Raw genomic sequence first — 24,877 nt, 5'->3', positions numbered from 1 at the left:
ATTGACCTTTGGGGGGGGGGGAGTGGGGAAGGGTGTGTTTTTACACCAAAAAATCAAGAGTATGCAAGCATTTCTATTCCTCGCATTTTTCTGTGTGCCTGGCAAATAAATACCTGTCTTATACTACTCTGAGCTGTTAGCTCTCTCTGTTCGATGACATGGGCCAAAATTCCCAAATCCTACAAGAAGGAGTGCCCAGCTGGCTGACTCGGGCAAACTGACCTCAGTGCCATGCAGCAACTCAGGCGTCTCGGCCAGGGTCACCTCTGCACTGGGGGTGCCCAGGGTTGCTGCAGCCCCACAGGGGTTGACTGGGTCTGTGACTCCGGGGCTCAAAACCAAGCCAGTCGCACTGGCCCCGGATCCTCGCCCCATCACTCTCCACCATGCTCAGGATCCCCCCTCTCCTCACCTCATCCGGCCAGACTTCTCCAGGCTACTGCCTGGACCTTGTGAGCTGAGTACAGACTGACCACCACAGGCGGAGGGCATGGTGGCTGGGCCCGGACCCGTTCTCTGCCTCCTCCGGCCCAGCATTTGCAGGAACATTCCCATGGGTAGGACTTACTGTGACATAAATGTAGCTTTTTAAAAAGGGATCAAGAAAAAAGGGGGGATCCAGGAGGTGAGATGCCTTAATCTTGATTCATTTCCCCTGTCTCAAAACTTCTATCCCCCTCTTTTTCCCTTTAGTTTCCTCTTTGCATTGTCACTCCTATAAGCCTCAAGTGCATGGTTCTGTGCTAAAATTTATAATGTTATTAAGAAAGGGCATTAAATACCTTTCAAGTATGGGGAGGGTGTTAACATTAAAGGTATTCCCCCAGCCCCAAAGCCCACCCCTCAAAATGGGCCGTGCTTCTGGGAGTCTGTAGGCTGAGAGGATCTGGTTCCCAGGAGAACCAGAGAATGTGGGAGCCCCCAGTCCCAAATGACTGTTGTAACTGCCCAGTAATCTGCAACAGGAGCCCCCAGTGACACCTGGAAACTTAAGAACACTGGCTGTTACGTGGACTAGGGTGCAGGGCTCACCAGGCTCCCTTCCCCACCTGAAATGCCTGTGTGCAGAGGCCCACAGGTGTCCGTGGGTGCTCGCACAGGGAACTCTGCGTCCACTCAGAGCTGCCCATGGCTCTGGCCATCCCGACTGTCGTGGGGACCCTAGTCCTCAGTGTCCCGGGTGTATCTGTTGGGACCCACACCTTTGACAAAGTCAAGAGTGACTGCCCTGCGAGGTAGGGGTGGGTGGCGGCTGTGGTCTTCGGAAGCAGAAGGTCACTTCTGTACAGAGGGAAGGAAAGAGGCGACAAGACACCCCTGCATGGCTCCCGAGTGGCCCACAAGTCACTGCTGTGGCTGGAGAGACACGGGAGTCTTCTGTATGAATCATACGTTCCCATCACAGGCGTGGATAATGGAAAGACGGCCCTTGCTGCTCTGCCGTTGGGTTTTTCTTTGATGCCTGGTTATGCTGCACATGGCGTTTGCCTAAAGAAGCTGGAGTGAGTTTTTTTTTTTTAAGGACAGCTAAAGTTTTATAACCCTTAAAGAGTAATAGTCACACCAGTGTAGGGTATTTGGGAGGTGGTTTGTTTTGATTGGGGGAAGGAGGTTGTCACTTGTATTTATTGTGACTATAAGCCTTTGATGATAATGTTAAAAAACAAAGTGACCACCAAACCGGCATAGAAGTTCCAATAAAGACGCTGGAATCAATGGCTATGCATTGTGTCATGAAGTTTTAGAATCTGAAGGATAATAAAGGAACGGATGATGTGTTTCCTGTGTTTTCTTTTTGACTGCTCGGCCTTGGGGTCTCGCATTGTTTTCCTCCCAGCTTTGGGGCAGCTTGGAGACTTGGGATTTCAGGGTGATCCTTTCTTAACAGGTAAGCGAAGGATCGGACGCTTGTTTCCTGGGCTTGCAGATCTCACTTGCCGCAGGGATTTAGTCTTCCCCAGCTGGATGCTTCAGGTGAATGGCTCAGTCGTGTCTGACTCTGCGACCCCGTGGACTGCAGCACGCCAGGCTTCCCTGTCCACCGCAGAGTCGGGTACGACTGAGCGACTGAACAGGACAGAATGGAACTGGATGCTGGGGCTTCCCAGGTGGCACTAGTGGTAGAGAACCCATCTGCCAGTGCAGGAGGCATGAGAGACGCGGGTTCGGTCCCTGGGTAGGGAAGACCCCCTGGAGGAGAGCACGGCAACCAACTCCAGTGTTCTTGGACAGAGCCTGGCGGGCTATGTGGTCCATCGGTTTGCAAGGAGTCACGTGACTGCACACAAGCACGCACCCACCTGGATGCTATAGCCTTACCTCTGGGTGGCGCTTTGTGGCCTGTTTACCCACAGGGCCACGGGGGTGCATGCGGTGAGAATGCAGTGAATTCTGCCCCTTGGCTTGGGTTCTTGCCATCAACAGCCTCCATCCCAGAGTGGTGGGCTTTTCTGGCTCAGCATTGGGTGTCTGCTGCAGGACAGTGCCGGTGCAGTGTGGGAGCCACCTGGCTGGCTTTGAAATGAACAATTCCTGGTGCAAATTTGTTTTCAGAGGTTGACACACTGTTTCGAAGTTTTACTCACAAAATGAAACCTATGAGCACTTTGAACTCCAGTCTGCATAAAATGTCCCCTTGTTTTCCTAGGTGCTTTTGTTCATTTATCTATTTATTGCTGCCACTTGTCACTGGGGCATCTTTGCCTCCAGCCTGGGGTCTGACTTCCCTCCCCTGCGGCCATGGCCAGCCTGGTCTCACCTGGGCAAGGCACAGAACTGGTACAAGACACTGCGGGCCTGTCACCTCTGACACGTGCTGATTGCGCCCACACGCCCCAGCACTGAGAGAAGGCCACTTCTGGGGTTCCACAGCCCCTCTTCCAGTGAGTCTGCTGGGTCAGGCACCCAGGCTCCTCAATGGAAGGGCAAGTCTTATGCATCTTCTCCAGATAATAGATGGGAGACCAGCCTGCTGCCTGAGACCCTGTTTCCTCATAACGGAGTCATGGGTGTGGCCATAAGGGGAACGACCCCAGGCCCATTGCTTACACACAGTAATCAGAGGGCACAACAAGGCATGTGCCATGCTCCAGCCATTGAGATCACACCTTGTGAGGGGGGTGAGGAGGGAAAGAATGGCACCTCGTGAGAGGTGACCTTTTTAGGCCAAGTCTCGCATGAAGAGAAGGGAAAAGTGCTGGGGATGGTGTCAGCCCGTGCAAATGCTCAGAGGTGAGACCAAGCAAGGCAGGTTGAGGACAGAGGAGAGCGGTGTGACTGGACCTTGGGGCCAAGGGGAAAGGATGTGGGCTTTTTTCTGAGTGAGCAAGACATTTCCCTCTTCTCACCCTGTTTCTTGCTCTGTAAAACCAGGTGGTTGGGATCACATCCTATTTGAAGGGAGTGGAGGGAGAGCTGGCGCATAATCAATCCCCAAGGTACCTGAGAGCCGTGGAGGGTGAGGGAGCAGAAACTGGCCACTCTCCTCAGGGACCTGGGCTCTGGTGGAGGCAGACAGGATGAGCACCGAGGGAGGTGTTTCCCGTACACCCAAATGACAGCCGCTGTCACTAAATTCAAAAACCTCATCGCAAGCAAAATAACCCCCAACCTTCCCCAGACCCTGTGGGGACAGCAGACACATACCCCTCTCTACCTCCATTCCAGCAACGGGAATTCGAGCATTCCTCAGACACACCAGCTCCATCCTCTCCTGGAGGCGCTCCTGTTTCCAGTGTTTGGTTCCTTCCCTTCAGCCCCTCCTTGCTCACCCCCACCTGGCATTTAGCACGACTCACAATTATTTTATGTTCACGCCATTCTTACACTTTCCACTTGCTCCCTTGCTGGGAACATGGATGGATCCAAGCCACTTGGCTGTGTCCCAGTGCCTTGCACACAGCAGTTGCTCAAAAAATGCCTGAATGAACAGAGCATGAATGAAAGCGCGAGTGGGACGGGGGCACAGGAGGGAGGGGCCGTGTGTGTACCTATAGCTGATTCATGGTATGAAAACCATCACAATATTGTAAAGTGTATTGTAAAGTAACTGTTCTACAATTAAGAATTGACTGCCAGACTCCTTTGCCCCACCAAGGAAGGGGCCAAACACTAAGGAGAGCTTCCACCACCTCCCCACCCCACTTCAGATGTATCTGGGTGCCAATACTGGTTGTTCTTGGGCAAGTGATACCTGTGTGGGCCTCAATTTCCTCTTTTGTAAACACTGTTTCTGCTTGGACAGGCGTCCCCCGCCCCTTGCTGTCCCATCCTTAAACACCAGAAAGGTGCTGGGGTCCTTGCTCCCCAATCCAACACCTCCATTCCCAGGGCCACCACATTGCTGAGGATGACGCCAAGGCCCTTTCGAGTTTGCCCAGGATGGGGAGCCAGAAAGGTCTCTGTTTGAATCCTCCTAACTCCCTTTTCAGACCTGGAGCAAGAACCGCCACAAGTCTCTCTAAAATGGGGTGCCCGTTCCTGCCTTTCCGCGAGAAGTGAGCCCCTCCCCACTGCTCCATAAAAGGGGGCCATTGCTAGAGCTAGGTGCGAGAAAGAGCGAGTTTATTGCAAGTCCCAGGAAAGGCCGCGCCTGGAGCGCGCCTTCCCTCACCGGTATGCGGGGCTGGCTGTGGATGGACGCCCTCCGCGCGCGTCCGCTCGCCAGCAGCTTCTCCAAGCAGCCACCGCCCACCGCGTAGCGGTCGCTCACCCTGCACCGGCGCAACGTTTCTGTCTCCTCTCATCTGGCCCTCTCCTGGGGCCTTCTCGCCGGTAACCGAGGGGGCGCATGAGCCCTCCTGCTCTTGGGAATCTTGTTGGAGTAGTTGAATTCCAAACAGGGGCGACTGCGGCCCCCGGCGTCGAAGTAGGGAAGGGGGAAGGGCGCGTGCACAGCGGTGCGCGGCGGCTTCGCGGAACTACCGAAGCGCGCTTCTTGCGCGTGCCCTGCGCTTGCGCAATGCTCGGGGCGGCGGGAACGGTGGGAACCCCGGCTTCTAGCCGGAGTCCCCCGCTCGCAGCCAGCCGTTGCGCGCTACTTGGCCCGCGGAGGGCCTGGCCGACGGACTGAACTGCAGCAACTCGGCTATTAGTGCTTTGCAGCGCTCGGACAGCTCGAGGCCGTCGGGGTATAGAACGCCGCGCTTCTGGCGTCGGGGCAGGCCGGCGATGTCCGAGTCGTCGAAGGGCATACACCCGGTGACCATGACGTAGAGCACGACGCCCAGGCTCCATACGTCGTACTTCTTGGGGTCGTAGGGGATGCCCAGCAGTACCTCGGGCGACGCGTAGGCGGCAGAGCCGCAGTAGGTGGTGCTCAGATCGGGGTATCCGTGAGCCTGACGGCCGAAGCCGAAGTCGGTGAGCTTGACGCGGCGCTCATCAGGGCTCAGCAGCACGTTTTCGCACTTGAGGTCGCGGTGCACCAGGTGGTGGTCGTGTAGGTAGCGCACGGCACCGGCGATCTGCGCGAAGAGGTCGCGAGCCTGCCCCCCGGGGATGCGCCCGTTTCGCTGCACCGCCTGCAGTAGGTCGGTGGCGGCCGCCTCCATCACGATGTACAACTTCCCGTTGCACACCTCGATGAATTCGAAGACGTGCACGATGTGTGGGTGCCGCACTCCCCGAAGGATGGACAGCTCGCGTGGCAGGAACTTGTTGACAAAGTCGGGCGGCGCGCGCCGCCGGTCTACCACCTTGATGGCCACTGTACCCTTGTATTTCTTGGACGTAGCCACCTTTACCTTGGAGTAACTGCCCTCTCCTATCGTGCGGCCCAGCTTATAGCCGAGTTCGCTCAGAAGCTTGTCGCCCGACATGGTGGCGCCTGGGGCGCGTGGGGAGCAGGAGGCGGCTGCTGTCGGGGGGCGGCCGGACTCCGATCTCGGGCCTAACCCATGGCGCTTGGCACCTGCACACCCGCACCCCCATGTGCCCACTCCCCGGCTCCCGCCTCCGCGGGGCCTTTTATTGCCCAGGTAACAATTTCTGCCTTGTGAAGTGACCGCGGGCGTCACCCTGCCTCGGGGTGGGGTGTGGGGGCCCTGACCCCGCCCCGTGGTACTCTCCCCAAGGCCCTACGGCTTTGTGACTCATAATCGCTCTGAATGATCCAGTTCCCGATGAGAGGACACTAGCAAGGCGTCTCGACCGTCCCGGGAGTGGAATCAGAGCCTGGGGTTGGGGCGGCTCCTCAGGAGTCCGAATCTGAGCCCCAGCCGTCCCCGAACTTCGTGTAATCCAGTCCTAACCCTGCAGAGCCCTGGGCTGCCCGCAGGGGGCCCCAAGGGGGTAAAATGGGACGATACCTGGCTCCCTCGGGAACCTGGGGTTTCTAGCTGGCCTCACATTGCCCCAGAGGGAAGGTGAGTGGGAAGGTCCTTTGGTGCAAGAACTCGGGCGACCAGACGGGCTGCAGGCTTTAACACCGACCGAGCCATGCCTCCATCTAGGAGAAGAGAAAATAAGCACTTTTTGGTCGCAGCTAGGGCGCTTAGTCGATCCCAGGCCCCGCTACGGAGCTCTCGCACGAACTGGGGCAGGTGCAGCGGCGCCCTAAGTTTCCCAGTCGGGCCCGAGACCTGCGCCGCAGCTTCCGCCACACTCAGCATGGTGTCGATCGCCGTTGCGTAACTTCCTCCCGCGACCGGACGTGCAAGGTCCTGCAAGCATGGCGGCGTCGAAGGTGAAGCAGGACATGCCCCCGGTTGGGGGCTACGGCCCTATCGACTACAAGCGGAACCTTCCGCGTCGGGGACTGTCGGGTCAGTGTTGCCCTGCCCCGGGGTGTCAGGGTCTGGGCGTTCTGGGCGCCGCGGCGGGGTCGGGACGCCAGGGAGTCCAGCGGGCCAAGGTTTCCGCCGCCGTATGACAGGAGGCGGCGCCCTGCGATCCCCCAAAGCTTCAGTACTAACGATAATGAAAACTGCTGCAATTTGTCGACCGTTTACTAAGCCCTTTGCTTCCTTCTCGTAACAGCCCTGAGGTCGGCCCCGTTAATTATTTCCATTTTACAATTCATTGATTAAACCGAGAGAGGGCTTTCCCGGTGGTTAAGCGGGTAAAGAATCCGCCTGCAATTCAGGAGACACAGGAGCCGCAGGTTCGATCCCTGGGTCAGGAAGATTCCCTGGAGGAGGAAATGACAACCCACTCCAGTATTCTTGCCTGAAAAATCCCATGGACAGAGGAGCCTGGCGGGCTACAGTCCATACGGTCGCAAAGAGCTGGACATGGATGAGCGACTAAGCACAAACTGGAATGAGTTTAGCTCCCGCCGGGAGCCTTCCCGCACGTTCCCGTTTCACAAGTAGGGAGACGGAGACACGAGAGAGGATGCGACTCCCCACAGGGCGACCCAGAGCAAAGCTGGGGCCGAACCTGGAATACTCAGGGAATTTGAGAGATTTTTTTTGCGGGGGGTGGCGGGGGGCGGGGGGTGGGGGAGTAGCGGAAAAATTCTGCGCAATGGTTCCTCGCTGGTGGCCCCCACCTGCAGGATATCCCAGAAATATGGATTCTTCTAATTTTCAAGGGCTCTAAATAACGTTTTAAAATTTTTTTATTGGAGTCAACACAAAAATATGTAAGAAAGTAAAAAACGCCCATACACTGCACCCAGGATTAACAGAAATACAAAGAATGTCAACCAAGTTAAGAGTGAACATTTTGCTGTAACTCATTGAGCTTTACATTTAAAACATGTGCCTGCTTTGCAAATTATGCCTCAATTAAAAAGCAGGAAAAAATTCATGGGCATGATTTTTTTAAATGTTATAATTAAGACAGAGAAAAGTTAACGTTAGGTTAAAAACTCAAGTCTTCCTTTGCTCCGTACTGGCTTTTTTGTAATTTGGAACAAAGGTTGGCAAACTTTTTCCGTGAAGAGCCAGGTAAGTATTTTCTGCTTTCTTGGCCAGATAGTCTTTCTCCCCTGTTGCTTATTCTACAACTCTACCAGCCTAAAAGTATGCTTAGCCTGAGGACCATACAAAACAGTTGCAGGTTAGATTTGGAGCACCGGGCACTGGACTCTAGACTCACTCCTAGATTCAACAAATATAATGCGGTCTGTGTCGTCTTTTCTCACAGTCTTAGCTTAGCACCCAGGCTAGAGCACTCCTCGGGTGTGTGGCATGAGGTCTGTTTACACGTGTCCTTCCGTGACCTGTGTCCAGTCCAGGCCGCACAAGAACCCCAGCCCTGGGTCCCCCTGGGCTCCCATAGCCAGCATCTCTCTCCCTTTGCAGTGGCACACGCGGCCTGTATCCTGTTCCTCTCAGCAGTGGGCCTTACATGCCCACGCCTGCGTCCCCTACTGTCAGCCCTTTACACCTGCTCCCCCTGGTGCACGGTCCAGACCACCTCCGTCTTTCCTGGCTGCAGAGGGATGAGGAATATAACCCTTTCTGAGGTGTGGTCTCTGTTTATGTACCCACATCTAGTTAGTGCGCCTCCATTTAGTAACTGTTGAACGCGTCCTTAGTGCTAGGCTCCATCTGAGGAGCTCACCCAGCGGAGGAGACAGACGCATTGCTGGTAATTGCCCATTGTGGCCAGTGCTGAGGCCCAGGATACGCGGGGCCTTACCGAGCCAGAATGGGCGAGAGGCCCTCTCTGAAAGGAGTTGCCCAGGCAGAGGGAACAGCAGATGTAGAGACTTGACTCTTAGCCTGCACCCTGCCCTCCTTTCTGTTCTCCACCCTTATCCACAGCTGCTTTCTCTCCATCGGTCTTGCTCTTGTCCAGGCACCATGACCCCAAGCTCGGCACCCACTCCCCTTTTCTCTGCCTGGACCACTCACCGCCAGCATGCTACAGCATGCCAGGCTGGCTCAGGCCACCCTTGATCCACAAGCTGCTGAAGCGACTGTCACCCCCCTTTCCCCTGGCCTCTCACACCCCGCTCTCCTCTCTCCACACCCTCCTGCACCAGTGAGTGGCCCTTTTTTTTCTGGTATCTTTACCATTTTAATCGAGATTCACATGCCATACCATATAATGACCCATTTCACGTGTACAGACCGATGTTTAGTCTGTTCCCCGTTGTGCAGCCATTGGGATGATCTAAGTCTGCATTTTCATCCCAGAAGAAATGCTGTGCTGATTAGCCATTGCTCCGCATTCTCCCCCAGCCCCTGACAGTCACGTGTCTGCTTCCTGTCTCTAGGGACTTGCCTCACATATAAATGGCATAGTTAACGATGTGTCTGTGTCTAACTCTTCTCAGCATGTTCTTCGTTAATATGTTTTGTTTGTTTATTTTCGGCTGTGCTGGGATTCCACCACGGTGCGGGCTTTTCCCTGTCCGCGGCGAGTGGGGGGCCGCTCTGGTTGTGCACAGGCTTCCCGTGGCGATGTTGCCTCTTGCTGCGGAGCGTGGGCTCAGTGGTTGCAGCTCATGTGCTGGGGAGTTGGGGCTGCTGGGCTCTAGAGCGCACGCTCCGTAGTCGTGCAGGGGCTTCTTCCTGGATCGGGGATGGAATCAGTGTCTCCTGCGTTGGCGGGCAGACTCTTCACCGCTGGCCAACCAGGGAAGTCCTCGCAGCACGTTTTTAATGTATATGCTGTAGTATCAGTGCCTCCTTCTTTATTATGGCTGAGTAACCGTGTATGGCTGGACATTTTGTGTGTCCATTTACTGTTCGACGGACATTTGAATTGTTTCCATCTTTGGGCTGCTGTGACCATTCTTGTATGGGTTTCTGTGTGAACATATGTTTCCTTTCTCTTAGGTGAAGTGGGGTTGCTGGGTCACATGGCAACTCCACATTTAACATTTTGAGGAACTGCCAAACTGTTTTCCAAATTGGCTATACCAAATTATGTTCTCACCTACAGTGTATGGGCATTCCCATTTCTCTCTGTCTGGACAACACTAATTGTCTTCCATTAAAAGAAAATTTTAGCCGTCCTGGTGGGTGTGAGGTGGTATCTACTGTGGTTTTGGTTTGCATTTCCCTGGGGACTGATAACGTTGAGCACCTTTTCATGTGTTTTCTGGCTATTTGTGTAGCTTCCTTGAAGAAATATCTATGCAGACCCTTGGCACATTTTTAAATTAGGTGGTTAGTCTTTATTATTGAATTTTAAGAGTTCTTTGTATGTTTTGGATATCATTCCCTTATCAGATACATGATTTGCAAATACTTCCATTCTGTGGGTTGTCTTGTCAGCTTGTTGATGGTGACTCCTGCAGCACAGAAGTTTTACATTTCAGCAGTGTCCAGTTCATCTGTTTTTTTCTCTTATCACTTGTGTGGCCAGCGTCTAATCTAAGAAATCGTTGCCTTATCCTAGGTCACAGAATGACTTCTCTGTTTTCTAAGAGTTTTGCAGTTTTAGCTCTTCCATTGAGGTCTTTGATCCATTTTGAGTTAATTTTTGTGTATGGAGGGCGGGAGGTGCACACTTTATTCTTCTGCATGTGGCTACCCCGTTGTCCAATTTGCTGAAAAGACTGTTCTTTCCCCATTGAATTATCTTGGCACCCTTGTCCAAAATCAATCGACCGTAAATGTGAGGGTTTATTTCTGGACTGTCAGCTCTGTTCCACTGATGTACACGTCTGTCCTTTCGCCGGTGCACACTGTCTTGTACACACAGCTGCGTGGTAAGTTTGATGAGTCCTGCGACTTTGTTCTTTTCCAGAACTATCTCAGCTGTTCTGGGCCCTTGCATTTCCACATGAATTTTCCGAGCTACTTGTCAATTTCTGTGGGACTGTAGGGGGAAGAAGGGATTCTGATGGGAACTGGGTTGGATCTGTACCTCAGTTTGGAGACTGCTGCCATCTGAACAATGTTGAGTTCCGATCCATGAGCACAGGATGCATTTCTGTTTATTCAGGCCGTCTTTACTTGTGGCCTGCACCCTTCTCTGGATATGCGCCCCCCACCCCGCCCCATTGTCGTCTCCCCCCAGAGGAGGCGCGGATACGCGCCTGAGGGCCTGGGGCCTCAGCCTCGTGCTGTCAGGGAGGACTAGGTGAGTTGGAGGGAAGGTCGCCTTACTGTTGTTTAGCCCTCCCTGTGTCTGACTCTTTGTGATGCCACAGATTGTGGCCCGCCAGGCTCCTCTGTCCATGGGATTCTCGAGGCAAGGATCCTGGAGTGGGCTTTAGCCTCCTCTAGCACCCTCCTCCTCCTCTAGCCTCCTCCAGCACCCTACCTTACTCTTGGAATTTATCTTCCAGATGGACCCCCACATGGGCCCCCAATGGTGGGGGTAAGAGGCCCTCACAAGGACAGTCCAGGTCTATTCTCTGGGGCTGGGTTAGAAGGAGAGACCCCTGAGCCTGTCTGCAGAGAATGGGCAGCTTTGGTGAAACACACATCACCCAGCAGAGGGAACGCTGCGTGCCCAGCGCGGGTGGGCAGGCACTGTGTGCGAGCCACGGGCGTGCTGAGGGCTGGTCCTGGGCACTCGGGTCTCTCGGTGCAGGGACCAGGTGCCCCACTACCTCGTCCCACATAACTTGGGAATGTCTTGCCTTGACCTTGTGTTTTAACAGGTTGAACTAAAAGGAGTAAAAAATTGAGCCAGTTTCTCATTTATCTCCGGGTCCAACAGAAGTGCCAGATGAGTCTTGTGCTAAGCCAAGCTAAAGGAGAAAGAGCCCACACTTTGTCCCCCGCAAGGCCCGGGGAGTGGCTTTACCCACCATTTACCGGCCCTTTACTGGGTGTTACATGGGGCTCAGTCTGGCTGAGCTTGTGAGCTCATCCTAACAACCACAAGTTCCATCCAGAGGAGAGACCAAGGCTGGGAAGAGAAGGGGGTGTGGGACGAGCCAGCCCCAACCAGGCCCCAGGCATCCAGACCTCCCTGAAGACCCCAGCAGGCTCACAGCCTGTCAGTCAGAATTACAGTACAGGTGCCCTGGGGGCTCAGTAAATATTCATTTCAGCCTCTGTCTCCTGGGGTCCCAGGAAGGGGGCTCAGTCCCGTGTGGCTGGAAGGCAGCAGCACCCTGGGAGCCCAGGGGGTGGCCGGGTGGCCCCTGCAGGGCACTGCCTGCCTCCGGCAGCCCCATCCAGCCTCTTATGAGAGCCCCTGGGGAGGTGGCCCCGGCCGATGGGCCCACTGTGGGGCCAGGACCCAGCGTGGACACCGCCCTTCGCCACGGGGACCAGCTGGCTGAAGGAACTCAAACAACCTTCCAGGCAATGGCAGGCTGAGGCCACCCAGCCATAACCATTTAGACTGCCAGGCTCTCCCATAGTCTCTGCCCAGCCTGTGCCTTCCAGGAACCCTGGCATGGGGCTGAGGTGTGGCAGCCGCAGCAGCCTTGCATCTGGTGTGCCCTGCCCGCAGAGTGGGTGATTGGGACGAAGCGTGGTCTACAGTTGCAGGGGTGGGGGTGTCAACGGGAGGGGAAGGCGGACTCTCTACAGAGACAAAACAAGTAGTCAAAGAACAGGCGTTAGAAACAGCCCTGGCTGGCTGGTCAGGGCTCCGTGAGGGCTTTCGCCTTCTCCCTCTTTCCAGTTTCTGGAGTGCCTGCTGTGGGTGGGTTGTGGGTTAGGAGAGGAAGGGTCAAGGTGGCCTGTCCCTCGGGCAGGTGCTGAGCGTGCCTCCTCCCTGCAGGCTACAGCATGTTCGCCGTGGGCATTGGGGCCTTGCTCTTCGGGTACTGGAGCATGATGAGGTGGAACCGCGAGCGCAGGTAGGCCCCGCACTAGAGAGGCGGGTGGGGATGTACGCCGTGGACTTGGGGCTCCTCCAGGCCCCCATCAGCACCTCAGGGAGCTCAGGGCCTGAGCCAGCGAGTCCATTTCTGGGCTTTACTGTCAAGGAATGACTGACTAATTAGTAAGAAGCTTGCCTCTGGGTGTTCACTAGGTACCCCTGAGCTCCACCCCCAGGTACCCCAAGGTCCGGTTTGCATAGCCCATCAGACAGAGGCGGAGGCAGAGGGACAGGCCCTGTCCATCAGGGGGTGTTTGTCAGTGGTGCCCGGGCAGTGGTGATACCAGGGCTTCAAAGGCAGATCATGCAAGACAATGGCCGGGCCAGCCACACCGGCCTGAGGGTCCCAGTCTGCCGTGGCCTTCGTTTGGACCCTGGCCACCTCCGAGTTTGCCCAGCACTCTGTCAGATGGCTCCTCCTCACCGGCTCCCAACCAGCAGTCCCCCTACCCTCCCCCGCTGTGTCCTCAGCATCCACCTTGACCCTGCTCACCCTGCTACGAGGGCAGTGCTGGAGGAGGTCCAGCATGTGGAGGGCCCTCCGCTTTGTTCAGTGAGCTCGGGGCACCTGGTGGGTGCTAGACATGAGGCCCCCACCCTGGACAGGCGAGACCAGGCCCAGTCCCCCAGGTGGCACCGTGGTAGCCAGGGTGTGTGGCTGGTGAGGACGGCAGCCCCAGTCCCTGGGCCCTGGGGGGTTGCGGTGGAGGCGGAAGCTCCCTCGGACCCTTCTCTGTGCTGCTGTGTGATTCGTGGTGATGGGGAGACAGGGTCGGGGCCACCCTCTGGGCTGTGTCACTGGGACTGCTCTCCCCACTCCCCCAGCAGACAGGGCTGGCGAGGTAGACACGCTGAAAAGGAGGGAGAAGAAAGAAGCTGCTCAGGATACTTGCCCGCCCCCCCCCCCGCCCCCCCCCCCCGCCCCGCCCCCATGGTTATTTTGAGATGAAAAGGATGTGGTTTTGTAAGGCCCAGAACCTCATGATGAATGTTCCCCCCAGTTCACTGCAATCATCAGGCCCGGGCTATTTTTAGGTTTAAAAAAAAAAGTTTTGAACTGAAAAGAAAGTGTGAAGCCAGCAGTCTTGGGGACTGATGCTGCCTCTGCCAGCTGCGTTTCCCCACATCCCCCACGCCCATCGCAGGCTGCTGGTGGGCTGAGCCCACTTCCCCCCTTGCTTGCCTCTGCCTCTCCCCCAAGCCGCGCACCAGGGCAATGCCTGTCCAAGGGCCACATCGTCTGCCCCCGTCCCAGCGTGGACTGATCTGAGTGTCGGTTTCGGGGTTTCACAGGCGTCTACAGATTGAGGACTTCGAGGCCCGCATCGCGCTGATGCCTCTGTTGCAGGCAGAAAAGGACCGGAGGTAGGCCGCTGGGGTCAGGAGGTCACAGGTCAGAGTGCCCCAACCTGCACCGTGGGCCAAGGCCAGAATGCACGTGGGGTTCAACAGCCGTGACCTTGTACTCCAGGGGCTGCCGTTGTCCTTGGAGAGGACCCCATACTTGACTTGCAGGAGAGACCCAAGAGGGGGAGTGAATGTTTCTGGAGGAGGGGGCTTTGGCGTTGGAGGGCTGCAAGAGTTTGCCAGGGGAAGGAAGTAAAGCAGAGATCAGCGTGTGTGCGGGGCTGAGAGCCGTGGGAGGTGACAGGGAGCTGGAGGAGGGGCAGGTCTGGCAGGTTGGTTAGGCAGGGGCCCTGGGAGGGATCGGCCCTGTCCCCCACCTCCCACCTTGTCTCCCTGCAGGGTTCTCCAGATGCTTCGGGAGAACTTGGAGGAGGAGGCAACTATCATGAAGGACGTGCCGGGCTGGAAGGTGGGTCCTCAGCCCCACAGGGTCCAGGCCGCTGCAGAAACGCAGCTTCCCACAGAAAACCTGGGGCTTTGGGGGAGTGGGTGCCAGGTGCCAGAAGGGGGAGGCTGTTCCGGGTAGAGGCACAGGGGCTGCCAGGCCTGGTGGGGTCCCAGCAGGCTCTTGAGACCCACCCATACCCCTCCATGCCCACAGGTGGGTGAGTCCGTGTTCCACACCACGCGCTGGGTGACTCCCATGATGGGCGAGCTCTACGGGCTGCGCACAGGCGAGGAGATTCTCAACTCCACCTATGGGTTCATATGGTACACGTAGGGGCCCGCGCCCCAGAGACTGCTGGGCCTGCGTCCCCTCCCCACTAGGAGAAAATAAACGCTTCGGAGATTGGTCTGCCTGTGTCCCATGGACTGAGTGATTGGGGGTGGGGTGTCAGAGGAGGTGTGGGGACTAAGCAGGAGATGCCAGTGGGGTGGCCCCTTGATCGCCCTGCAGCGTTGGCTGACAAATGTGCCTGGACTTTTCCCTGCCCTTGCTGAACCCCTGCTTGTCGGCAGCCAGCCTCTTCAGACTGGGGGGTCTTCTCCACTGGGGTACCGGTGGGTGGATGGGCGACCCGTATCGGAGTGTACCTGGCTGGAGAGGGGTGCAGCAGAGGCGCGTCGACTTGCACCCAGGCCAGGACCCCGTAGCGGGGGTAATGAGCCCATCGCTGTCCCTCCAGACTTTGTTTCCCTGCCAGTACAGAACTTTGGGATTCCCGCCATCGCATGGGCAGCTCCACTCCTGGCACGAAGGGGTTAAGTCCACTTGCACTTTACAGCCAATAGCCATGCGCAGCGCCTTCGCGGCGTCTCCTGATTGGCGGACACACAGAGTGGGCGGGAGGAGAGGGGACGCCCCCTCCCCTCAGGGATGCGTTTAAAAGGCTGTGGCAGTGGTGGCTGCCTGTGTGCGCGCAGATCGCCTCCGCCATGAGCAGCACGGATGGTCCGGACCTAGCGGAGGCGCCCGAAGAACGGTGTTTCCTCAGGTCAGCCTGGGAGAGGGACCAGAGGGAAGCAGGGGCATGGCTGGAAGAAGGCCTGGGGAACCAGGGCTGTAGATGGGAGGCAGAGGCATGACGGAAAGGGGGCGGGGAGAATGGCAGGCCCATCCCGGAATTTCGAATTTCCTTGGAGGGACTAAACCTGCGGCTGCCAACACCGCCAAAGCTGCGTTGCCAGGGAAACGGCATCTGCAGCAGGCCTGCCCCCTCATGAATTATTCATCAGCACCACTGGTTGCTCCCCCCACCCCATCCCCGCCAAACACACGCAGCCTAAGCAGGCCCACCTCCTCTCCATCTGTCCCAGGGACCCTGAAGCCATACCCCTTGTTCCCCATCTGGGAAGAGCTGCAGGCTTTCAGCTCCTCAGATGCTCACACCCTCCTTGGTAGTCCCCCCTACTACTAAACCCCTTGTTCAGAGAATAAGACTGAAGACTGGGGAGGGAAGCCGCTGGCTGAGCTCGGATTAAAGCGATTTTTAACTACACGGCCCACTTGCCAGTGGGCTGATGAATTTGGGGTCTGGAGTTGGCAGCTGCGATTGTGTCTTCCACCTGATCCTAAGTCATCCTCCTGTGTCCTCCTCAAAGTGTGTGCGATATGGGATCCCAAGCCGGGCTCTCTGAACCAGACCCTGCCGGCCGTCCACTCAGCCCCTCTTCTCAAGGCAGGTCCTGTGCAGTACTTGGGTGTTATTCAGACTCAGCTAGAGACTCAGCACATGCAAGGCAGGGGGAGGAAAATGTTCTAGAAGCTGGAGCTGTGACTTCACCTGGTGTGGGGGACGGAGGGGCCTCAGATGCCAACCGGGGAACGATGAGGTGCTGTGTGTTGGGTCGGAGTGGAGCACGGGGAGAGGAGGCCCAAGTGGGAGACACACTGGGGAGCATGCAAGTCTGGTGAGGAATTTGACTAAATAGTCTCTAAATGCTGGGGAGGTTTGGGAAGTCTAGCATTCAAGTTTTCAAAGCCCCCATGGCTCATGTGGAGTTTGAGGGGACGGATTTCAGTAGCAGCCAGGTGAGCAGTGATGGAGGGCTGGAGGGCAGAGGCGGGAGGGTGGAGAGAGCAGGGAGCATCTGGCACAGACACCCTGGCCTCACAGCTTCACCTCTAAAGAGCCCCCTTTGGGGCTTTTGCTGCTGCTGGGGCTGGTGGGCAAATCCTGGGGCCTTGCAGCTCCTCTCCTGGGGGCAGAGGTTGGGAGAAGCAAGAGGCACCTTCATAAACAGCACCCTCCGCTCCTCAGCCCCATAGCAGCTCTGCCATATCCCCTACCTGACTCGGAGCAGCTGCTGCCCCAGCCCTCAGGTTCCCGGACTGCCCTTTGCCTGTGGAGTCCCGGTTGTCACTCTGGTGACCCGCTAGGCGGGAAGATAATGGAGTGAAAGCCGCTCAGTCATGCCTGACTCTTTGCGACCCCATGGACTGTAGCCCGCCAGGCTCCTCTGTGGGGATTCTCCAGGCAAGAATACTGGAGTGGGTTGCCATGCCCTCCAGGGGATCTTTCCAAGGGATGGAACCCAGGTCTCCCACCTTGCAAGCGGATTCTTTACCATCTGAGCCACCAGGAAATCCCAGGAAGCCTCCGCATGGAGGCCAGAGGACAAATCTTCAGAACAGAGGAAAAAAAGAGGAGGATGGATGATCTTCCCCAGCCCTCCCAGGGGGGCAGCAGAGGTGTCTCAGGCTGAAGATGGGGGATGAGCCGCGTTACTGCACATGGGCTTTCTCTGGTCGCGGCGCGTGGGGGCTACTCTTTGTCACGGAGCACTGGCTTCTCATCCTGGTGGGCTCTCTAGTTGCAGAGCACAAGCTCTATGTGTGTGGGCTTCAGGAATTACAGCCCGCAGGCTCGGCAGTGGAGGCGTGTGGGCCCCCGAGCCTGCAGGCTCAGCAGTGGAGGCGTGTGGGCCCCCGAGCCCGCAGGCTTGGCAGTGGAGGCGCGTGGGCCCCTGAGCCCGCAGGCTCGGCAGCTGTGATGCAGGGGCTTAGTTGCTCTGAAGCACATGGAATCTCCCCAGGCCAGGAATCAAACCTGTGTCCCCTGCGTCGGCAGGCGGACTCCTATTCACTGTGCCACCAGAGAAGCCCCTGGGCCTGCCTGCCCTGGGGGCGCTCTTCATATGGCCCCACCGGGAGCTCCTTTTCCCTACCTGGCCCTTCAACCTACAGTGTCAGCTGCAGACAAGCGTGGGCTTGAATGTGGCTCTGCTTGCTGGGGTCATGAGGCATGTCACCTTGCCCTGAGCCCCATCTCCATCATGTGACACCCTGCAGAGTGTCTGACCAAGTTTTTCAGCCTCACTCACTCTGCCTCTCTCCTGTCCCTTGAATCTGACAAGTTCACTTCCACCACCGGACCTTGACCTTCATTGTTCTTGCCACTTGAATTACCTCCCATGGTACTCCAGGTCAGCTCCTCCAGGAAGCCCTCCCTGACTTCCCATCCCATAGCAGTCCTGGCTTCCCACCTCCAGCCCTCCTGCTGCCTGGCCTGGTCACACTACAAAATTAGCTAGAAGGTTGTAGTCTCCTCCTCACAGAATTTAAGAAGACAGCCTCAGGATTCACCCCAATAAGCCTCTGCCTATCTGTAGGTCGGCCTCAGCTTCTTTGCTCATACCCCATCCATGGCTCTGGAGACAGACCCATGGGTAGAAGGCTCAGTTTTCCAGTTTGCTTCCAATGTGACTCTGGGCAAGCCATTTTACTTCTCCTGAGTTGTTATATGTTCTTCCAACTCTTCTGAGCCCGATCCTTTTAAAGTAATAATTATTATTATTATATGTATCATTATTATTATTATACTCAAGGGTGTGCTAATAAGCTGGGGGCAAGTGCTCTTCCTCACCTGGGAGGGGTCCTGGCTAGGGGAAGCTGGCATCAGGCTATAGACTCTGCTCAGCTGCTCCAGCCCCTGATTCTGGCACGAGGAACATCTTCCCATCCTCAGTGCCAGCTTTTCCTCTCTGCAGCCACCAAGCCCATGTCCCTTGGAAGGCCCCCCTGAACTGGGGCTGGGCCCTGCTCTTAGAAGAGCCCAACACTTGGCTTAATGCTCTGCCATCACCATCTTAAAATTCTTAATAATTATTGATCAAGGGGCCCCACATTTGCATTCTGCACTGGACCTCAAAAATTAGCCTGTCCTGCCTTCACTTTTGCAAAGGAGGAAGAAAGCAAGGCTCAGAGAGGAGTCAGACCTGTCGCTCGGCAAGCTGGGGGCAGAGCTTCACCTCAACGACATTGGCTCCATCTCTCTGGCCACGATTATTTGAATTTTTAAAAATTGATTTATCTCAGCTTCTTTTATTTGGGGCTGCACGGGGTCTCTCTGGCTCTGTTTTGGCTTTCTCTGGCTCCCGTGAGTGGGGGTTACTCTCCGTCGCAGCGCCCGGTCCTCATCGCCGTGGCTTCTCTTGTTGCAGAGCGTGGGCTCTCGAGTGCAGGCTCGGTAGTTGTGACGCATACGCTTAGTTGCTCTGGGATCCCTGGGTCCCAGGCCAGGGATCGAACCTGTGCCCTTGCAGTGGCAGGCGGATTCTACCCACTGTGCCACCAGGGAAGTCCACGGTCTTTTGAATTTTACCACTGCATCTAGAGAAGAATCACCAGTGAGTCTCATGGCTGCAGTCCCCACAGCCACCACCTCACATGAACCATTAAAATCCTCTGCAGCCTTTAAAACCCACCTCTCCCAGGCACCTCCAGTCCAGTCTGCCCCCTCCAGTGTCCTAGAGTCCCCTCAGTGGTTTCCACTGCCTGAAATCCACACGTTGCCCCCAACAGCTAAGCCCTTCGTGCTCTGCTGCCTGCGCTGGGTTCCTCATGCTTTGGGGGCTTCCGGCATCTGGGGGAGGCCCCCACTGTTCCTGCTGTTCTCTCACTAAGTCATGTCTGACCCTTTCCGACCCCGCGAACCGCAGCACTTCAGGCTTCCCCGTCCTTCACTGTCTCCCGGAGTTTGCACTGAGCTGGTGATGCCGTCCAACCGTATCATCCTCTGTCACCCTCTTCTGCTCTTGCCCTCAGTCTTTCCCAGCATTAGGAGTTGGCTCAGTGAGTCGGCTCGTCTCATCTGGTCGCCAAAGTATTGAAGCTTCATCTTCAGCCTCAGTCCTTCCAATGAATATTCATTGTTGATTTCCTTTGGGATTGACTAGTTTGATCTCCTTTCAGTCTAAGGGACTCTCAAGAGTCTTCTCTAGCGCCACAATTTGGGAGCATCCGTTCTCCAGCTCTCAGCCTTCTGCACGGTCCGGCTCTCACATCCATACATGACTGCAGGCGCCCGTGTGCTGGGGCCGTGGAGCGAACACGCACTGCCATGTGCCTCCTCTACCACCAGAGGGCTCCCCGGCCTCAGGCTTGTGTTCGAAACTCCCCCTGCCTCCCTGGCAGGCTTCCATTCACCCGTGGATGGGACAGATGAGGGAACCGATGAGGGTCTTCAGCTCTGGGCGCGGGAGTGGGGGTGGTGTTAGGGCCTGGCTCAGAACGCTGGTGGCACGCTTCTGGCTCCAGCTGAGTGTCTGTCTTTCCGTCTGTCTGTGCCTCCCCACCCTGACCCTCAGCACCGCAGAGGCAGCGGCCCTGGAGCGGGAGCTGCTGGAGGACTATCGCTTTGGGCGGCAGCAGCTGGTGGAGTGGTGTGGCCATGCTAGTGCCGTGGCTGTGACCAAGGTACCTGCGCCTGCTTCTCAGCCTCGACCCCGAGCACCCGGCCGGCTCAGCAAAGCGGAGGCCTCGCTGCGTGGCCCCCCGGCCAGGGTGGTCATTTCCGCCCTCAAGAAAGCCCTCTTGGCTTGGGGCCACCCCAGCCCATCACTCAAAGGAGGAGTCCAAGGTCCGTCACTGGCCCCGGCCAGGGGGTTGCCGAACGTCAGGACAGAGACAGGGGTCGCCCAGAGACGTGGAAGCAACTCCAGAGATGGGTCTGGAGCCCTTGACTGCCGGTCTCTGCCACCTCTTGGGTCTTGAGCAGAGGGGATGTCAGCTTCCTAAGTCTGAGCACCCCAAAACAGCTACCTGCCACGGGTCCAGGAACTGAGGCCCAGGGGTGGGGAGGCGTAGAGCTATATTTATTGGGCTTTGCGACAAATCCCCAGGCTTCAGAGTGCCTGCAACAGAGCAGTTGCCATCCAGTGGTCCGTGTCACGCTGCCAGACCACGCTGGGCCTGTTTTCTCGTCTGAAAAAGGGTAATGAACTGACACCAACGAGTAAACACAGACTCCAGAAAAGCGCGCGGTCGAGTCAGGGCTCCAGCAGGTCACCTCTTGCTTTTCCTCCCCTTCTTCCTCTTCTGATCACCACTGTATACTTTTGAAAAAGCTTCTTATCTTTCTTTACGTGGACGCCACTGTTTTTTGACTTAAACGTTCCTATTTCCAAGTGAAACATATCCTGAGTGGGATGCTCAGAAGAAGAACAATGAAAATCAAAGCCACAAAAGCAAACCCAGTAAAGTAACCTCCTGCCTGGCTGTTGAAGACCAACCATCCAGTTTTCACACTGAAAGCTTTGTGTCTGTCCAGAAGCCAGCCAGCCAGACATTATGACTCTCCCTGACTAGGTCAGGTCTGGGGCTCCGGGCATGGCGTGGTGGGGTCATAGGTATGATCAAGGTGAGTCAGGACCTTGCTGAGACCCCGGGGAGGAGACTCCAGAAGGAAAGAACTCCCTTGGTGTGGTTGGAAGTTAGAGTATGGTTTGGCCCCCTGGAGACCTCAGAAGCCCGTCAGAGCCACTGTTACTGCTACTTGATAGAGGTGCCGGGAGGAGAGTGAGCTGAGGCCAAGCAGAGAATCTGGGCTGAGACTCAGCTCCTGCGTTAAAGAGAGACACAGAGGCGAAGACAGAGACTGGAGAGAAACAAGTGTAATATTATTATCATTACTTCAAAAGGGTTGGGCCCGGAAGAGTTGGAAGAACACGTAACAACTCAGGAGAAGTAACATGGCTTGCCCAGAGTCATGTCGGAAGCAAGGTGGAAAACTGAGCCTTCTACCCTGGGGTCTGTCTCCAGAGCCCCGGGCGGGGAGTGAGCACAGAAGCCAAGGCCGACCTATGCACAGTCAGAGACACAGAGAGAAAGACAGGGAGCGGGGCAGAGGAGCGAGGCAGGGCAGAGGAGAGAGAGGCAGGGCAGAGGAGCGAGGCAGGGCAGAGGAGCGAGGCAGGGCACGGCGGGCTGGAAAAATAGCCCCCGCCTCCCGTCCCCAACCCTGGGGCCTCCTGGAGGGAGGCAGGCCTGGAAACGTGGGCGGGGGAAGGGGCAGCCACCGCAGCGGAAAAAGGTGGAAGAATGTCTGCAGCTCAGGCCGAGAATAAACAAACCGCACTCCGGCTCGGGTGGTGGCGGGAGGCATGCTTCTCTGCTCAAGCTTGAGAGAGCCCGAGGCAAGGACTCTAGGTCTCCAGCAAGGAAACAGGCCCCTAGGGGCCCCGTGCCGCCCCCAGAACACCTCTCCCGGGCCTTGCCCTCTCGCCTCCTGGCCCGAGCCCCGCCCCTTCCTCCACCCCCGGCCTCAGTTTCCCCGCCGGCCTCGGGAGGGGGTGCGTTCCGAACTCCTCGCCTTTGCCTTTGCCGTGCCCTGCCAGGTGTTCCCTCTGCCCGCTCTCCCCCGGAAGCAGAGGACGGCGCTGGTCGTGTGCGGCCCAGAGCAGAACGGAGCGGTGGGGCTGGCGTGCGCGCGGCACCTGCGGGTGTTCGTGAGTAGCGAGGACGCCCTGGGCCTCCCAGGGTCACACCCCCCCCCCACCCCCACCCCGCCACCACCCACCCCGCAGTCCTGAAAATGTCGCTTGCTCCTCTGGTCAGTGTCCCGGGTGGGGGGGGGAGACAGAATATGGCCAGTGCTTGCGTCAGGCAGTTCCTGCCAAGCTGGGAGCAGAGGCCCGGTGGGGAGCCGGGGAGGGTCCCAGTGCCGACCCCTTCCTGCTTCCCGCAGGAGTACGAACCCACCATCTTCTACCCCACGCGCTCAGCGGACCCACTGCACCGGGACCTGACTACTCAGTGTGAGAAGATGGACATCCCCTTCCTGTCCTATCTGCCCGCAGAGGTCAGCTTGGGTGGCAGCCGAGGGGTGGTGGGGGACAGAGCCTCCAGGCTGCCCTGACCATGCCTCTGCCTCGCTCTCCCAGGTCCAGCTCATCAACAACGCATACAGGCTGGTGGTGGACGCTGTGCTGGGCCCTGGTGTGGAGCCGGCCGAGGTCGGGGGTCCTTGCACACGCGCGCTGGCCACACTCAAGCTACTGTCCATCCCGCTTGTGAGCTTGGACATCCCCTCAGGCACGCCAGGTGGAGGGGGGGCACGAGGGGCAGGAAGGTGGGCTTGGGCGGAAGCCTGTTTGCCCACCAGAGCATGCTTCCTCACCGCGGATGGCTTCTACACTCTGGGCAAGGCCGAGGGTCATGTCCATCCTTTGGATGGGCAGTGCCCAGCCTGGCGCCCAGGTGACCCTGGCTCCCTCCCCTTTACACCCTGCACGGCGTGCCCTCTGCCCATCCTGGCCCAGTCGCCCAGGCAGACGTGAGCTCACTCGGCAAAGGCCTCGCCCATCCTGGCCGCCGCCCCATGCCTGTTGGAACCATTAGGCAATGGGCAGACGGAACAAACAGCTGCTAGCCAGCCGGACCCTCCGTGGGGGCAACCAGACTCAGGGGACATCCTCCGGCTTACAAGAGCCCAGGGTTATAGCCACAGGATGCCACAGAGCTGGGGATGGTGGGCAAAGGAGGAGGTGGGCTGCCTGGTCAGGGGGAGAGGCTGCAAGCTGGTGTCTGAACAGACAGCCTAGGACAGAGAGGGTCGCCCTGTTAGCTCAGGAGGGGTTATTAGTGCCCCTAGTCTGAGGGTGGAAGCTAGGGTCAGAGAAGGCAGGATTAAAGTCAGAGGGAGGAGGAATTCCCTGGTGGTCCAGGGGTTATGACTCTGCACTTTCAATGCAGGGGGCACTGGTGTGAGCTCTGGTCAGGGAACTAAAATCTCACATGCTGCACTGTGTGGCCAAAAAATAAATAAACACACATTTTAAATAAATAAAAAGTCAGAGGGAGGAGGCTTTCAGTCAGTGGCCCCAGACAGGTTGGAGGGGGGAGAGAAGGCAAGAGCCCAAGTCTGAAGGTGGAGGCTCATCTGAGATATGGCAGAGGCTACTGTCCAGTGAGGGAGGGGCTGGGACCTGTCAAGCCAAAAGCCAAGATCTGGTCTGAGGATGAAGGCAGGTCAGAGGGAAGAGTCTCCAGTCAGAAGGAGGAGGATGGATGCTCACGTTGCTAAGGGCAGGGCATATCTTCAGAGGCAAGAACCTGGCGCAGAGAGACAGGTCTGGTGGGGGAGGCTTAACTGAGGATGGAGATGAGAAGTGTATTCTGAGTAGAGGGTGGGGATCTGGTCAGAGGAGGCTTCGAGGTCTGGGTGGAAAGAGGCTTCAGTCTAAGAGGGGGCGCTTAGGGCTGTTAGGGAGGGAGGGATACAGACAGGTCTGACTGGGAAGAGCCGCAGGTAGGAATGTAGTCTGATGGCAGAGGTTGAGTCAGATGGAGGAGGAAGATTGGGTCCCAGGACGGGAGCAGAGACGCAAGTATGAAGGCAAAGGCTGTGGCCAGAGGGGGAGGGAGACACATCCAAGGAGGGAGGAGAAACTGGGCTGAAGGCAGACGCTCGGTTTTACGGGGAGGCCGGTCTGACCAGGACTCACGTGTCAGAGTCAAGGCCGCGCAGGCTGGGGAAGGAAAGTGGGTGGTGGGCGGCGGTTCTCCTGAAAGCCAGCACCCCTCCCAGCCTCGGCTCCCGCCCCCCACCCTTCCTCCCCCAGGCTGGGACCCAGAGACTGGCGGCGACGCCGAGGACGGGCTACGACCCGACGTGCTCGTATCGCTGGCGGCGCCCAAGCGCTGCGCCGGCCGCTTCTCCGGGCGCCACCACTTCGTGGCGGGCAGGTTCGTGCCCGACGACGTGCGCCGAAAGTTCGCTCTGCGCCTGCCGGGGTACACGGGCACCGACTGCATCGCGGCGCTCTGACGGGCGCCCGCGCCAATAAACAGACGCACCACCACTGCCCCCTCGCCTGGGCCTCCTCTGTGCGCCGCGTCTGCCGCGGGGGCGGGCAGCCTGGGGCGGGGGGGACTGCCCACCGGTCGTCCCGTGGCCCAAGGCGGGAGGGATGGAGGGCAGACGCACATGGGACTTCCCGCTGGCCTCCGAGAAAACTGGAGCCACAGGAGTGGCGGGTGGATTCCGGGTGGGATTGATTGCCAGCCCGCTCGGGGCGACCTAAAGCCAACAGATTCGAAGCGAGACCCGGGGGAGGA

The 24,877-nt window shown here is 57.4% G+C and overlaps 3 protein-coding genes across 3 annotated transcripts; 2 read left to right on the top strand and 1 right to left on the bottom strand.

The window, feature by feature from the left end:
* Positions 1-4,997: 4,997 nt before the first annotated feature.
* TSSK6 (testis specific serine kinase 6) lies at positions 4,998-5,819 on the bottom strand. Its single transcript, XM_052644344.1, has one exon. It carries the CDS (start codon positions 5,817-5,819, stop codon positions 4,998-5,000), a length of 822 nt encoding a protein of 273 aa, XP_052500304.1.
* An 831-nt stretch (positions 5,820-6,650) lies between these two features.
* NDUFA13 (NADH:ubiquinone oxidoreductase subunit A13) lies at positions 6,651-14,893 on the top strand. The gene is made up of 5 exons (XM_052643959.1): positions 6,651-6,764; positions 12,589-12,667; positions 13,984-14,055; positions 14,437-14,506; positions 14,699-14,893. Exons 1-5 carry the CDS (start codon positions 6,671-6,673, stop codon positions 14,816-14,818), a joined length of 435 nt encoding a protein of 144 aa, XP_052499919.1. The 5' UTR covers positions 6,651-6,670; the 3' UTR covers positions 14,819-14,893.
* A 581-nt stretch (positions 14,894-15,474) lies between these two features.
* On the top strand, positions 15,475-24,687 carry YJEFN3 (YjeF N-terminal domain containing 3). Its single transcript, XM_052643203.1, has 6 exons — positions 15,475-15,533; positions 20,128-20,236; positions 22,156-22,266; positions 22,506-22,619; positions 22,702-22,852; positions 24,382-24,687. Exons 1-6 carry the CDS (start codon positions 15,475-15,477, stop codon positions 24,585-24,587), a joined length of 750 nt encoding a protein of 249 aa, XP_052499163.1. The 3' UTR covers positions 24,588-24,687.
* Positions 24,688-24,877: the final 190 nt, after the last annotated feature.

This window comes from Budorcas taxicolor, chromosome 7, assembly GCF_023091745.1.
Source record: "Budorcas taxicolor isolate Tak-1 chromosome 7, Takin1.1, whole genome shotgun sequence".
Taxonomy (NCBI): Eukaryota; Metazoa; Chordata; class Mammalia; order Artiodactyla; family Bovidae; genus Budorcas; species Budorcas taxicolor.
The sequence above is the reverse complement of the archived record's forward strand: the minus strand, read 5'-3'. Positions and strand labels throughout refer to the sequence as shown.

Bases quoted from the DNA above. Each gene is read 5' to 3' on its own strand.
- TSSK6 (XM_052644344.1), bottom strand. From the start codon at position 5,819: ATGTCGGGCGACAAGCTTCTGAGCGAACTCGGCTATAAGCTGGGCCGC.
- NDUFA13 (XM_052643959.1), top strand. From the start codon at position 6,671: ATGGCGGCGTCGAAGGTGAAGCAGGACATGCCCCCGGTTGGGGGCTAC. The intron at 12,668-13,983 runs GTAGGCCCCGCA...GGGGTTTCACAG, and splicing joins AGGTGGAACCGCGAGCGCAG to GCGTCTACAGATTGAGGACT. The intron at 14,056-14,436 runs GTAGGCCGCTGG...GTCTCCCTGCAG, and splicing joins CAGGCAGAAAAGGACCGGAG to GGTTCTCCAGATGCTTCGGG.
- YJEFN3 (XM_052643203.1), top strand. From the start codon at position 15,475: ATGAGCAGCACGGATGGTCCGGACCTAGCGGAGGCGCCCGAAGAACGG. The intron at 15,534-20,127 runs GTCAGCCTGGGA...CCTGACCCTCAG, and splicing joins GAAGAACGGTGTTTCCTCAG to CACCGCAGAGGCAGCGGCCC. The intron at 20,237-22,155 runs GTACCTGCGCCT...GTGCCCTGCCAG, and splicing joins GTGCCGTGGCTGTGACCAAG to GTGTTCCCTCTGCCCGCTCT.